Genomic DNA, 17,649 nt, shown 5'->3' with positions numbered 1-17,649 from the left:
ACCAATGTATTGATCTCCCAGTGTTTTTTCCTAACCATTCTAACTAGGGAGAGTATTGCTTACACTCCTTGGATGTTCATAGACAAATACGATTTTATCTGGACCGAACAAAATCTACCCGTAAATCAGACCATCTGTTTCTGTCTTTTTCTGATCATAGATGGGGTCATCCTGTATCAAAAGTTACAATGGCTTCATGGTTGAGAAATTGTTTTTGTTGTAGATAAAGGTGATACAATCTCACCTTGCCTCAGAGTTAAAGCACATTCTACAAGATCTATGGTAACTTCAGCAGCTTTCCATGTTAAGGCTTCCATCAATGATATTTGCTCAGCTGCAACTTGGGTTAAACCTCACATGCATTTATTCTTCATTACAAATTGGACTTGGCCTCTAGAGGTAGAGCTTCCTTTGGTTCCATGGTGCTCAGGAATGTCCTTCCATGAGGGCCACCCAGGAATACAGGTAGCTGAGGACTCTGTCCCATCAGTAAGGAATGAACGAAGATTAACAACATCAGATAAAGAAGTTATGTCCATAGCGTTCCACCTGTGTTGTTGATCTTCGTTCATTACTTCCCACCCTCCATCCCCATCCAGAGATTTTTGGTTGATCTCATGTACTCCTTCCTGGTAGATCTGTTATGACCAGAGGTAGCCTCTACTTTTATCTATCAACTTACAAACTCGATCTGAGGTAACAGGGAGTGAAGCATTCTGGGTAGGACCTTGGCTCGAGAGTTTTTGGCTGACGCGAGCTTGATATTGGCCAGCTCTGTTCTGAGGATGGAACCGATAACCCATCAGTAATGAATGAATGAAGATCAACAACACAGATGGAACGTTATGGTAAGACGCAACTTCTTTTTTCTCTTGTGCCCTCCTGTAAGAGATCCTATTCCACCTTGGGTTATTACTGCATTACTACAAGCCTTGGTAAACCCCTTTTAAACCTGCATGACTGACCTGAAATTCTTGTCTTGGAAAATCCTATTTTTGATGACTATATTACCTCAGTAAGGAGGATTTCAGAACTGGAAGCCTTATCTTATAAACCACCATATTTGGTCTTCCATAAAGATATGTCCCTTCTTTGAATCAGACTATGCATCTGCTTGTGCTTTTTTCCAACTTCTTAAAAGTGAATATCTCCTACATTTGTTGGATGTTCATCGTCAGTTATGTTTTTGTATTTTCCATCATAAGAAGGACTTCAGGAAATCAGAACAACTTTTTTTCCTCCTTTTCTAAAACTAATCTAGGAACCAATATCTCAAAGATCACTTTGTCCAGGTAGTTTGATTGCATCATGTTTGTCTAGAGCTAAAGGACTATCACTGCCTAACAAACTTAAATCACATTTAACGGGAGTGATAGCAACCTCTACAGCTTTCTTTTCTAGAGTCCCTATTTGATGATCTTTTGTGCTGTGGCTACTTGGTCTACGATTCACACATTTGTCTGTCACTACAAGCTGGACCTGCAGTCCTTGTCTAGGGCTTTGTTTAGCCCTGCCATCTTCTGGAATATACTTCCAGAAGTCCTCTCAGAGTTTGTCCCATGACTTGAAGCAGACAGAAAAGACAACATTGGATATGAAAGTTATATGCTTACCATAATGATTTGTGTTGTCTTCTGACATCCATTTGCATGTTCCCTCCTTACGTGTTCCATCCAAATTGTCACCATCTTGTGCTCTCGACTGACTGCACTGGACCTGTCCAGAGCCTTGTCTTACTGACATTCATTGGCTGTATTTGTCATTTCCAGTTATTTTTCCCTATAAATGGCATAAGTTTGAGCACAGGGTATAGGTGGGCAAACTCGATCTGAGGAATTGTTAGGATAGAGGGAGATTATGGGAAGGGAGAGGAGCTTGAGCCTTGGATCCAAAGTCTTTAAATTACCATCCTTGGATCCAACACACCAATGAGTTGAGACAGATGGAAGAAGACAGCATGGATCTAGCATTATGGTAAGTACATCACTTTCATTTATGTATAATTTTACTTTGTTTATTTTTTGGGAGGGAGGGGATTCAAGATTGTTAGGCTCTTTTGTTTGTGTCTCTTTCTCTCTGTATGGGCAAGAAAGTCTAGAAAAATGTCTTCACTATGACTGCTGAATGTTCATCGTGTTTCACTGTTGCAGTCATTACACTTGGGTTATCCTGCTGGCAGGCGACCTGCAGTCGGCCTGAGTTCCAAAGTCTTGGTCCGGCATCGCTTGCTGTCGCCTTTTCCCTGACGTCAGTGCTCCAGGGGTATAAAAGATGCAACCGATGCCATTTTCTCCAGTCTTTCTTGCCGTGCAGTGCCCGAAGCAAAAGCAGTTCGCAAGTGCCGGTCGGCCGACTCTTGAGATTTTCAAAATTGAGTTAAAGATCCGAAGTCTTCAATAAAGCTAAGTACCCCGTTGGGGAAACTTTTTCTTGCTCCAGACCGATGTCAGTAAAGGTTAATAATTGTATTTCTTGTGGGAGGCAAATACCTCATAAGGACTTTCACTCTTACTGTATTCCTTGCCTAGGCCCTGACCACGACATTACCAGTTGTCGGTTTTGTGCTAGATTCAATAAACTCACTATTAAATGTCGGTTTAATTTTGCTTTGCATTATTTTGGCCGAAGGTTTAATTACATAATGCCGTCGGAACAACCGATGACCAGAATTTATAAAAAACGCAAAGGCAAAGAAAAGGACAGGCATCCGAGGTCCAAAACCAACGACGAAGCCTCTTCTAGGCCAGTCGCCGGTTCTCAGTGAGGCACTTTCGCAGCCCCTGACACCCGCTACCCCACAGGCCACAACTGACAGCCATGTGGAGACACCGAGGCCTGTGGAAACTCAAGGTATTGGGCCTACAGAAACTATTCCCTCAGATAGGTCCGGAGCCGCTGAGCAGGCATCGGCTTCTGAGGGTGTTTTCAGACCTTCACAGCTTACAATTAAGCCCACTACAGCAGCCAAGGCCAAGTCAAAGACACCATTAAAGACAAAGAAACAAGTACAGTATTCTCCTGAACAGTCATCCATGCCAAAGAAACAGATGCTTAAAATGGCCGAAGACCTAATTACTTTAATCAGGGGTTCCCATCCCCCTCCTGACAAAAGGCCTAGGCAAGACACTGACTATGATTCCTCTGACCAGGTTTCTATTTCCTCTGATTCCTCTTCTGATCAGGGATATTCTCTCCCTCCCTATGAGGACGCTGATGCAGAAGAGTCTATTTTGGGGAAACCCTGCACACCATGAGGGAGCATTTCCATTGGGAGAGCCAGGATTATTCAGAATCCATGAAAAGGCTCAGAGACTTCCTTTTATTGCCTTAGCACAGGCCCCTGGGTATCCCCCCTGTGCTTGATATTGTTGATGATGTTTTCTCTGAATCCAGTCTGTCTCCTGATTCTTTACCCCCTGTACCAGTCAAGCCAGACAGGTACTACAGGGTCCCAGACTTTCATAAATTTCTTTACAAAAACCCCGCTGCAGACCCAAAAACAATTTCCCAGGGTCCTAAAGGGGTTAAGGCTTCCACTGCTAAAAATCCTGTCACCTCGGATAGGGATTCCAGAGCTCTGGACAGATGGGGGAAAAAGTTTACACTTCTGCTACTTTAGCTGTAAGGACTTTAAATTGCCAGTTTCACATGCTTAAATATCAACAGTACCTCATGTCATTATTAAAACAGAAAATGGTTTCAAATTCAGAAAGTCCTGACAGTAAGGAAATGCAGAATTTATTGCATGCGGTTGAACAAGTGGGAAAGCATACTCTGTAATGTCGTTTTGATTCATTAGAGGCTTCTTGTAGAGCCGCAGTTACAGGCTCTGTTATTCAAAGGCATGCTTGGTTGAAAGAACAAAGTTTACCTGACCATGTTAAAGTAAAATTATTGGATGCTCCTCTACAGCATGATACTTTGGTGTTAAGGCAGAAGAGGTGTTAAAGAAAATGGAGGATAAAGCAAAATCAATGCAGACTGTGAAGGATTTCTTACAGGTTCAACCATCTAGATTTAGCAGAAACTGGCCTTCAAAAAATTGGTCCTTTCCAGTGTCAGACAGACCACAAAGAGGCAGATACAGACGCCCAAGAGGCAGATCTCAGCCCCAAGGCTCCTACAGACCTAAACAATGGGGTGCTTCAGCCCCTAAAGGAGAAGACAAATCACAGCCTTATAGGAAACAGTCCCAATGACTTCCCTCTACAGATGCCAAGTGCTTACCTTTTGGCAGCACCCCTAGGGGGAAAGCTAGCACTTTTCTCAAAAAATTGGCACATAATCACCCAGGACAAATGGGTACTGAATATTGTTTCTCAAGGTTACAGGTTCCATTTTCACACGCTTCCAAAATCAAAAGGTATGCCAGACCTGCCACAAAACCAATGGGCAGAGGCACAAAAACAGATTGCTGCTCTTATGGACATGGAAGGTATTCAAAGAGTTCCTCAGCAAGAACAGGGCCAAGGATTTTACTCAAGACTTTTCTTAGTACCCAGAAAGGACAAAGCCTGGAGACCAATACTGGACCTGTCAATCCTAAATACTTTCCTGGATGTTCCAAGATTCAAAATGTTAACACTACAGCAACTTCTGCCCATGCTGGGCAAGAAGGCTTGGCTAGTTACCTTGGACCTCAAGGAGGCATACCTGCATGTCCCAATCAGACAATCATGCAGAAGATACCTCAGATTCATAGCTGGTTCAATACATTACCAATTCTCTGCACTGCCCTTTGGCTTATCTACTGCGCCCAGGGTCTTCACAAAATGCCTGGCACCAGTAATTGCATTTTACAGACAAAAAGGAATTCAAATATATCCCTACTTGGACGACTGCCTTATTCAAGCAGAGAGCAAGGACATTCTGCTAAAGCATCTGACGTTTGTAAAAAGATTACTAATTTGCCTAGGTTACACAGTAAACGAAAATAAATCAAAACTAGTGCCCTCTCAAGAGATAATATTCCTGGGTGCAAGCTTAAATACAACTGCCCAGATGGCTTATCTCACGCCAGACAAACAAAGGCAACTGACTCATTACTTTCAAATGATGGCAACAAAAACCCAGCTCCCTGCAAGAAAAATTCTGCAAGCCCTGGGCTACATGGCATCCTGCATTCTACTAATTCCATATACAAAACTGCATATGAGAAAACTACAATGGTATCTAAAAAGTGTTTGGACTCAGCATTGTCACAGCCTAGAGACAATCATAACTTTAATTCCCTGCCTACAACAGGAGTTTCGATGGTGGTCCCAGGCCTGTCACCACAACAAGGGTCAGCCTTTCACCTTACCCACAGCCAGGCAGACAATAACAACGGATGCATCGGATTATGCCTGGGGGCACATATGGCAGGAAAATGTATTCAGGGCACGTGGCCCAAGGAACAAATGCATCTTCACATCAATCAAAAAGAGATGCTAGCTGCACAGAATGCCCTGACAGCTTTCAAGGACCTTCTGCATCCAGGACAACTTTTAATAAAGACGGAGAATACCACAGTTATGTGGTACATAAACAAGCAAGAGGGCACACATTCCTACCCCCTATGCAGACAAGCCATGACTTTGTGGAACACAGCACTGACCTATCAAGTACATCTGCAGGCACAATTCCTGCCAGGAACAAAAAAATACACTGGCAGACGAACTAAGCAGAAATGTCATGGATCCTCACGAATGGAAGCTAAATCCACAAGTGTTCAACATGATAACTAGGAAATGGGGATGCCCAGACATAGATCTGTTTGCCTCCCCTCACAGTTACCAAATACAGAAATTCTGCACAAGAATTTATCACTCTCAAGCATGGAAAGCGGATGCTCTATCATTCAGCTGGAAAGGCCTGACAGTCTATGCCTTCCCCCTGATGCCTCTTATTACCAAGGTGCTCCTAAAAGTCAGATAAGAAAGGGCAAAAATGATCCTGATTGCCCCAGAATGGCCACGCCAGCACTGGTACCCAATCCTAAAGAGCTTGTCTCAAGGTCCAGCTTGGCTTTTATGTCAAATTCCTCATCTTCTGACTCAACAAGGCAATCAGATTCTGCACAGTCAACTCAGAACCTTAAATCTGGCAGCATGGCAGGTAATGTAGCCACTCAGACTGCACCTCTCTCTAAAGCTGTTATGGATGTCATTTTAGAAGCCAGGAGGACCAGCACTAGGAAATCTTACGCAGAAAAATGGAAGAGATTCTGTGCTTGGAACCAGGCACAAGGGCTCGAACCACTTGTCCCAAATATACCTCAGATTTTACAATACCTAACTGAGATGCTGGACAAAGGCCTATCTTTCTCATCAGTTAAAGTCCATGCCTCTGCCATTTCAGCTCATTACAATACGGAACCTCCTATTTTTTCACATCCTCTACTACGACAGTACCTGAGAGGGGCAAAAAATACAAGACCCCTAAGGAGAGCACCAGTACCAACTTGGGATCTCAATTTTGTTTTGGAAAAGCTCATACTGCCTCCTTTTGAACCAGCCAGCACAGCTGATCTAAAATTCTTGTCATGGAAAATTGCTGTGCTCCTAGCAATAACTTCAGCAAGAAGAGTCTCAGAGTTACAGGCGTTAATGGCTGTGGAACCTTTCATCAGGACAGGGTTTTTCTTAGGACAAACCCAACATTCATGCCAAAAGTGGTCTCCAATGTGGCCTTGAAGCAAACCATTCATTTACCCAGAAAAGACAACTCCTGGTGTCCTATCCTGGACCTGTCTATCCTAAACACCTTTTTGGTAATCCTAAAACTCCAAATGCTAACTCTTCATCAGCTGCTTCCCATGCTACGCAAAAATGCCTGGTTGGCAACATTGCACTTAAAGGAAGCTTACCTGCACATCCCAGTAAGGGAATCTTGCAGAAAATACCTACGCTTCAGAGCAGGCTACATCCACTATCGGTTCTCTGCACTGCCCTTTGGCTTATCTGCTGCGCCCAGGGTATTCACAAAATGCCTAGCTCCAGTCATTGCATTCTGCAGGCAAAGAAATATTCAAATATACCCATACCTGGATGATTGTCTAATTCAGGTAGAAAGCCAGGACATGCTACTAAAACATCTGGCATTTGTAAAGAAACTTCTAACCTCACTGGGGTACACCATAAATGAAAAGAAATCTCATCTAGTACCCTGCCAACAAATTGTATTCCTGGGAGCAAGCTTGAACACAACTTCCCAGATGGCCTACATCATGCCAGAGAAACAAGTTTATTTGACAGCCTACTTCAAACTACTGGCCACAAAGACCCAGCTATCTGCAAGGAAGATACTGCAAGCCCCGGGGTTCATGGCCTCTTGCATCCTACTAATTCCATATGCAAGACTGCATATGAGGAAGCTACAATGGTATCTAAAAAGCCTATGGTGTCAACATTCTCAGGACCTGGAATCCATAATTGCTATCATTCCTTGTATAAAGCCAGAGTTCTTTTGGTGGGCAGAGGCCTGCTACCACAACACGGGACTGCCATTCATTCTACCCCCTGCCGCACTTACCCTGACAACAGACGCATCAGACTATGCATGGGGGGCTCACTTGGCAGGGCAGTGCATTCAGGGCAAATGGAACCCGAGTCAAATGCACCTGCATATCAATCAAAAAGAAATATTAGCTGTACAGAATTCTCTGACAGCCTTCAAGGACCACATTCTTCCAGGACAATTATTGGTAAAGACAGACAACACCACTGTTATGTGGTACATAAACAAGCAGGGGGGATCCCACTCATACCCTCTCTGCAGACTAGCCATGGCTCTGTGGAACACAGCCTTGAGCTACCAAGTGCACCTACAAGCTCAATTCCTGCCAGGCAAGCTAAATTCACTGGCAGACGACCTAAGCAGAAATCTCATGGACACACACGAGTGGAAACTGGAACCAAAGATATTCAACATGTTGAGAAACAAATGGGGGAGCCCAGAGATAGACCTGTTTGCCTCCCCTCAGAACTACCAATTAGACAAATTCTGCACAAGGACTCCCCACAGACAAGCTTGGAAAGTGGATGGCCCTGTCCTTCACCTGGGAAAGCCTCTCAGTTTATGCCTTCCCCCTCTGCCTCTCCTCTCGAAAGTTCTACTAAAGATCAAACAGGGCAAACCAAGGACAATACTCATTGCACCAGACTGGCTATGCCAACACTGGGTACCCCCTCTTGTGCAATGTATCACTGCTGGAACCATAGCACCTGCCTCAGACCCCTTCCCTGCTGTCCCAGAGGAGGGCCAGATTCTGCACCCCCAGCTTCAAACCCTGAATCTTGCAGCCTGGCTAATTACCTGAGCTCTCCAATACCATCCCTCAGTAAGCAAGTGCTGGATGTCATCCTGGTGGCAAGGAGGCCTAGTACTAGAAAATCCTATGCTGAAAAGTGGAAAAGATACTGTTCCTGGAGCCAAACTCAGGGGATGGGCACAACAGTGCCCAGCTTACCGCATATTCTTCAATACTTAACAGAGATGCTTCGCAAGGGCCTTTCCTTCTTTTCTATTAAAATTCATGCCTCAGCTGTTTCAGCACATTATAATACAGAGCCACCCCCTCTTCTCTCACCTCCTGCTGAAGCAATACTTCAGAGGGGCCAAAAATTTAAGACCACCCAGGAGAGCCCCTACTCCAGCCTGGGACCTTAACTTTGTATTGGAAAAGCTCACTCTACCTCCTTTCTGAGCCAGCTGCAACTGCAGATTTGAAATTCCTTTCTTGGAAAACCGCCTTCCTTCTAGCCATCACTTCAGCAAAAAGAGTGTCTGAATTACAGGCCCTCATGGCAGTGGAGCACTTCATCTTCCATGCAGACAGGGTGTCCCTCAGGACCAATCCTTCCTTTATGCCCAAGGTGGTATCCAGTGTGGCCCTTAATCAGTCCATTAATTTGCCAACCCTATTTTCTAATCCACAGAACAAAGGAGAACGAATATTGCAATCTGGATGTGCACAGACAACTTAGATTTTATTTGGACATGACTAAGCCTCTCAGGAAAACTGAACAGCTGCTAGTTGCCTTTGCTGCAGGGCAGAGGGGAAGGCCATTTCAAAGCAAACCATTTCTAAGTGGATAGGCCATTGCATTAATTTATACTGTAAGCACCATGGAAAACCTACCCCACAGGGGATAAGATCACATTCCATCAGGGCTGCATCTACTTCAACAGCCTTTCTCAGAGGTGTTCCTACCAGGGACATCCTAGAAGCTGCTACCTGGAGTTCTGTTCATACTTTCATTAAGCATTACCACTTGCCTATTTTTTCTAAATCCAGAGCTGGTTTTGCCACTGCAGTCTTGCAGGGCCTAATAATAGCTGGTCCTAATGCTCTCTAATTGCCTCCTTCCTTCCTTAGCTTTGGGAATCTACCCAAATGTAATGACTGCAACAGTGAAACATGAAGAAACATAGTACAGTTGTGTACACTTACCATAAATGTAGATGTTCGAGTGTATTCACTGTTGCAGTCCTAGTTACCCTCCCTCCAGCCCCCTGACTTCTATTGGCTATACCTCTCTTCTTGTTTACTGTATTTAAGCTTTCTGGTGTATTTGCTTTTTGTTGGAGGTGTAACCTTGTATATAATTGCTTCCCATTATGGGGGCACCTGACAATCTGGGGCAAGAAAAACTGATGTAATGGCATTGGCTGCATGCTTTATACCCCTGACTACCTGACGTCGTGGAAGAAGAGACAGCAACTGACGCAGTACCCAAGACTTTGATAATCAGGCCAGCTGAGGGCTACCTTCAAGCAGATAACCCAAATGTAATGACTGCAACAGTGAATACACTTGAACATCTACATTTATGGTAAATGTACACAACTGTACTTTTTATCACCACGGTTTTTGCTTGTGTGGATTTCAACAAACTTAACCTGGACAGGAAAGAAGAGGGGCTTCATAGTCCTTGTTGCCACACTTTCTGAAAAGTCAGTCAGTCAGTCCCAGAGAATATTATTCAAATGTCCATGTTCTACAGACTTTGTAGCCCAGCACAGTAAATACTGATGCTTATGTCTTCATTCTCAACTATTTGTAGTCTTTGCTTTTTGACTGCCTGAAACAGCTACAGCTGGTACGGCATTTACTGCCCCCCCCCCACACACACACACACACACACACACACACACACACATACACACACATATACACACACACAATCACACACACACACACACACACACACACACACACACACACGCAATTTCAGTTTCTTTTTAAAAGGTAGGACTATTTCTGCAGTTTTACTCCACAGGACTATTCCTCTCTACTTGTTTTCTTGTGCTATTTGTTGCTGAAAAGCTTGAAGACCTCATTCTCACACTGTGTTGTCTTTAACATTTCTGTAACCACAACTGGTGTGAAACTGTTTCTAGATTTTCTATTCATGTTTAGGAAATCTTTGAAATAGCAGAGACAGAGAAGGGATGATTTAACTTCCAGACTGTGTATAAGTATTGAAAAAGACATTTGGGGTTTCAATTTAGAACCCATCATCTCAAATGGATTGAGCAATCATTCAACAAATACTGTTTAAAAGGAAAAGCAAATGGGCAGAAACTGTTTCTGTTTAAGGCTGGACTCCTGCATTTGTACTGGTAATGTATGGGTACTTCCTAAATGGACTCTGTTGTGGCATTAAGAACTGAAGTTTGCAGCGTTTTTCAGTTTACTGTTTTTTTATATAGTGGCAATGTGCCTTGCATGTGTTACTGCCTATCTGCATAGCCTGTACAAATTAATTGAAGTTTACATCTTTTGCACTACATTTTAATAAATTATTGTTTACGCAGTCACCCCCACTTCATTTTTACTGTCTGCTTACTTTTGTTAATGTTGACATAAATGTGGCCAGAGACTGCAATAATAGCATTTTGTTAATGTTTGTTAATTTTGGCATCATCACCTACAAGGGTCCTGTGGTCCCTTTAACTCTGTTCCCTTGTAATACTTCTTGGTAAGAGCAAAGTAAATAAAATATCTGCTGGTGAGGGGTTAAGGGCTAACTCCCTCACATCTGCTATAGATTATGTCAAAATTAACCCGTTTTGCTAATGTGTTTTTTATAATATTACCTTTACAGGTGCTTTTGCATTGATAACAGCAAAAGTGGTTGCCTATACATTTTAATTGCAGAATGGTTGTTGGGGGGGTTAGCAGAATAATTTTGGGGTTGGGAGTTGGCATAGTAGTTAAGGTGTTTACCTCACAGGCACAAGGTACAAGATTTGATTCTCTCTTTTGAAGGGAAATTGTGGCTAAGTTCAAAATGGCCCTCAAGGGCAGCTAGCCTAGTACTTGCTTGTGAACCTATTAGCAGGTGTTTCCTCCAAATCACAGTACAAGTGTGCATAGATGTAGGACATGGCATATTGCACATGCTTGTAGTTGCTGTGTAAATGGAATGTAAAATGGTGACTGAAGTTTCTGATAAGAAATTAATAGTTTATCTTTGATGGGTTTTATTTCATAATTTATATTTGAAAATACTGCACTTCAAGTGCAGCAAAAGATAAGAGCCACAAGACTAATGATAAGCTTTATGACTTAAGTAGTCAGCTGTCTTAATAGTATTTTTCTCCTTCTCTGCAGACTGTAGTTCCCACAGAAGTGAAAATTAAACTGATCAACATGCTTTCTGAAGCAGGCCTGCCAGTCATTGAAGCGACCAGTTTTGTGTCCCCAAAGTGGGTCCCACAGGTAACAGTTCTAAATGTATATTCTTACTCTAGTTAATAATTATCCTACTGACAGAAGATTTTTGCTTTCAGCTTCCCTTCTTTTCATCTAATTGTTACCTGTATTTCCATTATTTTGCCTCTGTTCACATTCTGATTTCTAGACCATTTTCTCTCTTTTTTGCTGTAACAGAGTGTTGTTCATAATTATTTCCAAGTTTTTCTTTTTTGTAAAAACCAAATGAAAACTCCAGCCAAGCTAGAACTTCCACTGAGTGACCTCTCAAACCTCTTGTGTCAGAAGCACATGGGATATATGCAAATGACCCTTGTGAACTTCAGGTATTTCAGCTATATGGCAATTCTGAATGCCCATGACTCATTTCTTTTTAAGTCGTTTCAATGGACAATTTCAGGCCAATAAAGCCAAACCCCACTAGCTGTGGATATGCATATTTCGGCTGAAATATGCATATCAATTGCTAGTTGGGTTTGGCTTTATTGGCCTGAAATTGTCCATTGAAACAACGTAAAAAGAAATAAAGTCATGGGCATTCAGAATTGCCATATAGCTGAAATACCTGAAGTTCACAAGGGTCATTTGCATATATCCCATGTGCTTCTGATACAAGAGGTTTGAGAGGTCACTCAGTGGAAGTTCTAGCTTGGCTGGAGTTTTCATTTGTTTTTTACTGATTGGTTTTTCTGTGTGACCTTCTCACTCTTTTGTTTTAAATTTTTCTTTTTTGGGAAATGAGCTGCTAAGCACAGGCTAGACGTGTAATGAAAGCGCCATGAATAAAGTGACCTTTTGGAGAGTGAACTAAATCCTGCATTGTTTGAAGAATTAATGCTTCTATTTTCTCACTGTAGTCATTCATCAGTACATTTTTGAAGATCTTATATGCTTGGCTGAAACACAGACACAGGCATAAAGAGACACTCATGCACGCAGCTGTCTGGAAACACATTTTCTTGTGAGATTTAGACCTCATTATCCTGTTAGGTTACAAGCTTGTTACTGCTAGGCCTGTTCTACTTTTGCCAAGAGTGCACTGCATTTCATATGCATCCAAACATTCTTGTATAACTAATTCGGTCCAATGATTGTTTCTGAAACAATTTTGCTCTCATGACCTTCAGTGTTTTATACTGGTGTCACAAGTTGCATACCCTAGATACTCTATGCTTGCTTTTATTATTAGTTTGTTGTTAAGGGCTATGTAAATAAGATGCAGAATTTAAATAATACTGAATTCCTTTTGTTTCCCATCTAATTAGTTTTAACCTGCTTTACAGTATTTATTTTGTTGCGAAACATGTTCTTGGATTCATATGATCAAATGTTAAGCTTCCAACCTACTGGCCTTCAAGAAACTCGATTGCAATAACCCTTTGCCTTGACATTTTGGCAATCTATGTATCAAAATTATTTTTGAAAGAAGTTAATGACATGACTTTTTGTGATTGCGAGGAGAAGCTTATTCCAATATGTTGGAAAACTCATCTGCCATTTTTTTCTGTTGGTATTTTTAGTATTAGGTTCTCCAATCTGATATTTGTTCACCCAGTAGTGCTTACCAGGCACATACTTTCAAATAAAACTGTATCAGACAGTGCTTTATAGGCTAGACAGGGGATCACCACTTAGTAATTTATGTGAAACAATATAGACTTCATGGAGCCTTTCTGGATAGTTTGCATTCTCCAGTTCTATGGTCTGTCTAGAAGGAAATTGTTGTACCATGACAAGTTCTTTCAGGTGGCTTGTTCAAAGGCTAGTACAAAAGGTAGCATTGTATTCAACATTTGGTCAGATCAGTGAGATCTAAAGTGGAAAAATAATCTCTCTGGAGTGACCAGATATGCCCTTTAGAATTAGATGAACTGCAGAATATGTTTTTCTAACTTTGGAAGATGCACAATGGTCAAAGTTTAAGCTGTTTTAATATACTCCAAAAATGGTTATGGTACAATGTAATTACTGTATACACAAAACAAACCTAGAAAACAATGTAAAGTAACAAAATGTTTAGTACATTGAAACAATGAACTGACACCTTGACTAAAGACTGCCTTCTAGTTTAAACAAATTCCAAGTGGTACTAAGCATGTATACCTCAAGTAAGGCATAGCTAATCAGTCAGCTTAAATTAATCATTTAAACTTACATTAAACTTAAATACAAACTGAGAGAAACTGCTTCTAGAGATGATACTAGAATAATGCACTGACAGACCCATTATGAAAAATGACATTAGACCCTCAAATCAGCAGAAAAACTGTGAGTATAACAGCTCTTACATAAATGGGATTCATAGAATATGTAAAAATGGGACTGCGCTGGTGGTGCTGCGGTAGCGTTGTCGCCTCACAGTAAGACGTTGTCCTGTTCGATTCTCAGCTAAAGCGTCTTCTGTGTGGAGACATGCGTGAATGGGCGTACCTTCGTCGAAGGTTGTGCGTCAGATCTGGCAACTCAGCACGTAAAAATCTACTGCCAATCATTAGCGGACCGGAGTTCCGCTGTGGCGACCCCTAACTGGGAAAAGCCGAAAGATACAACAACAACATAATATGTAAAAATGGGAGCCAGCCCTTTGGACAAATATTCAGAATATCAAAATCTAGTAATGCTGGCATTACTTAATGGGAGGTTGTGGTTCAACAGGGAATGGAAATTTGCTTTTTCCTTGCTGCTGTGCACTCTTGGAGTTGGTGTGGGAGTTATAGTGGGATTGCCTCCTATAAAAACTTGAAGTATTTTTTATATAGTTTGATTTTTCAGTCTTTATAGATCATTCATTTTAAGTTTGGGATTTTGTTTTTTTTTTGGTTTTGGGTAGTAAATTTGTAAAACTGTACCCAGGAGAATGAATGAATATGTATATTCTATAATATGTAAAAAATAAATATAACCTTGCAGTAAATATCTCTTATGTGTAATTTCATTATAGTCTTCTTGCCTGTAGAATGCCATACTGAAAAATAAACAAGTTTCCTTTGGACATTGAGGGTGGGAAATGTCATGTCTTTTCAGTTTTTTGTATGCATCAAAAGTAAGAAACTCTAACTCCTCCTACAGTGTACCACATTAAAGTTGTCTGTTAATAGGACTCATGTTAGACTTCTTGTGAATACCTGTAAGATGTTCAAAAATATGTATTTTTCTAGATGTCTGTCTGACATTTTGGGCAAGGGCATCTTAAACAGTAAATCACCTGAGTAGTTTGATTAAGGAATTATTTGATTGTACAGAGTATGACTGTTGTTTAAAAAAGCACTAGTAAAATTCCTGTAACTACAGACAGAACAAACTGAACATAGCATGTTTTCCACAGAAACATTTTGTGTTTTTTTTTTCCAAAGCCTGTAGAATTAAGAGCTCGAGGCCTGCATCTCCTGAAGTCTGGCGGAATTCCTGTATGAAATCTTAATAACCCTATTAAGTTCATCCTTAAGTATTTCATTAGTAAAGTCATATTCTACAGTTTTTAAATCACTTGGCAACATTGTGGACTTGAGACATATCCACTAATAAAATGTGTATCAGAAGTCTACAAGGGACCAAAAGCACCAGGTGTTTCCTTCCAATGGAAGAGAAAGCTTCCACTTTTTTAGAAGATGTGTCTGAAAAGTCCAGAAAATAACGTCAAATCTGCAGTTTTCTGATAATATTATCAACTATCTTTTTTAATTCCTTTGTATTGGAGCAAAGTGTGTGCCCTGAAATACTCTTCACAAGACAGGGAAATTACCAAACATTTGGGATGAACACTAGTTGGCATGCAATATTAAATTAGTTGCAATATATGTTCTGTGCAGAGTGGGCTATAACCTACCATTCTCAGCATATAATTTTGTATCCAAGACTCTATGATTTTACATATAATATTGATAGGGCAGATGGGTCTAAAATTGTTTCTTACGTGACTGTCTTTGAAGTGGTAGTACTACAACTTGTCATAGAGCAGGGATGTGTCCACATGCTAACATTTTGTTTAACATGATTGATGGAAGATTAGTTAGGTTTTCCTTGATTCTGTGTAGGAAACTACCAGGTATGTTGCCTTATCCCATGGAATTTACTTTACTTGTGACAGCAGTTAACATATCTGTAATCATACAAGTCTTCCATGTTTTTAGAGCACCACAAGATATTTCTTGGCTTACTGCGAAATTCACACAAAATTTTAATGCAAGCATGTCCTGCAGCTGGTGATCGCTTCATTTATTGGTAACATTTCAGAGTTTTCCCTTTTAGTTTTCTGATGTAAGAAAAAATGTGTTATAATTGCTTTTCACCTTTAAGACCAAGTTTAGTCCTTAGATCGGGAAGATTTTTTTTTTCAAATCTGTTGTTTATTGTTTTTCATTGTTATAACAGAACAGGTCATAAAGCAATGACTCAAACAGTATTCTCATTTGACCACCAACAAATACTTAGCAGGTATACAATGTATATCCCTAAAGGGAGTATCATTTACAATAATGATAACAGTTATTCAGACATGTATTAGTACATATAGTACACCCTTTATGGGAGCTGACTATTTAGGTTACCATACATATATAAACAATGAAAAGTAGTAACTATCTACAATATTTACACTTTGATGTCATCTTAAGTTGAAAACTGCTTGAATTTTGAGGTTAATAACGAAATGAAGGCGTGCAGTAATACAAGAAAATCTGTCTTTAGTATTTTGGTCAAAGATCAACATCATTCTTTTGATTTATCATACAGTTTTTATGATATAGTATCGAATAGTGTTTTCCAACATTTCTGATAATATGTGAGTTTCTTATGACCTTTTGTAACTAGTTTGTTAGCCAAGATGCATTTCGTAGCCATATTTCTAAAATCATTCCATGTAACTTTAGATCTATCCAACCATTTTTTTGCTATGTAAAATTGCAATAGCACGCATACTGTGTAATTAAGATGTGTTTATTCATATATGTGAGGTTCCCCTGAACTATATGGAGCATTGCAGTTTCCCATGATAGAGTTGTGTTTTTGTATCCTTTTTTCTCCAATTTAGATCTTAGCGAGCACCACAATTTATATACATTTTTGCAGCTCCAAAAAACATGTAAGGTGTCTGTGCTAACATTGTAGGACAGAAGGGGCAATAGGGGGGAGTGTGTGGGATCTATCTTGTTTAGAAGGACGGGTGTGTGATCAGCATTATTGTTAATCATGATTTGTGTATATATTAAGCTTTTGAAAGGGGTCAGTTTCAGAGTATGGTCTGGTGCTAATATTTTTTGCTTTGGGAGATCCGGAAGATTTGATAAGAAAAGACTGTAGTTTATATATTTTGTTTACTTAGACTTGTTTGTAATATCAAGGTAGTTTTTAAAAGCTAAGTAGTATTTCTTGTTTTCATTCTATAGCTTGTTAATTTCATGATGTATGATTCCAGCAAGTGACATTTTGTTGAATTTACTTGTATATTTGTGTTTTACTAGTATGTGCTCATGAATAGTAGAGTTAATAGAACTAATTGATAGTATCCTGAGCAGACTTATTAGGGTCACTGAATATAGCTTCCCAGTCTGTTTTCATAATTGTCGTATGATGTATCATAGTTTCCACTGGTAAAGTTTTTGAAGGATGATTTATTTGTGATTGAGGTTGATTACATTCTTGGGTCAAGATCGATGGTATTATGATCTGTGTGAATTATAGAGGGTATAACTGTGGGCGGGAAATGGAACCATTTGATGTTGTCACTCTTCATCTATTCTTGACTAATGCGTTCAGTTCTGATCCTCTGAACTGATCCGGCTGTTACACAGCTCATGCCAGCCAAAAAAAATCTCTCGAGCTGCAAGTCTACCCACAGTTCTCCTCTAAATTACCTCAGATAGAGTTTGCCACTTTCACGAATCAGACGTGTCAGCCAGTGTTCTCTCACAGCTAAGTAATTTTTCTGTTTTTTTTCAGTAGTTATTCCT

General features: G+C 40.5%; 1 protein-coding gene across 1 annotated transcript in view; it reads left to right on the top strand.

Annotated features, from left to right (window-relative positions):
• The window catches only part of HMGCL (3-hydroxy-3-methylglutaryl-CoA lyase), a 1,428,752-nt gene that overhangs the window by 348,524 nt on the left and 1,062,579 nt on the right, over positions 1-17,649 (top strand). Inside the window, exon 3 of the mRNA XM_044060073.1 lies at positions 11,600-11,707. Coding sequence (XP_043916008.1) covers positions 11,600-11,707 — 108 coding nt within the window. The remainder of the gene's footprint in view (positions 1-11,599; positions 11,708-17,649) is intronic.

The sequence above is a fragment of the Protopterus annectens genome, chromosome 1.part2 (assembly GCF_019279795.1).
Source record: "Protopterus annectens isolate FY-2018-M chromosome 1.part2, PAN1.0, whole genome shotgun sequence".
NCBI classification, from domain to species: Eukaryota; Metazoa; Chordata; order Ceratodontiformes; family Protopteridae; genus Protopterus; species Protopterus annectens.
The sequence above is the reverse complement of the archived record's forward strand: the minus strand, read 5'-3'. Positions and strand labels throughout refer to the sequence as shown.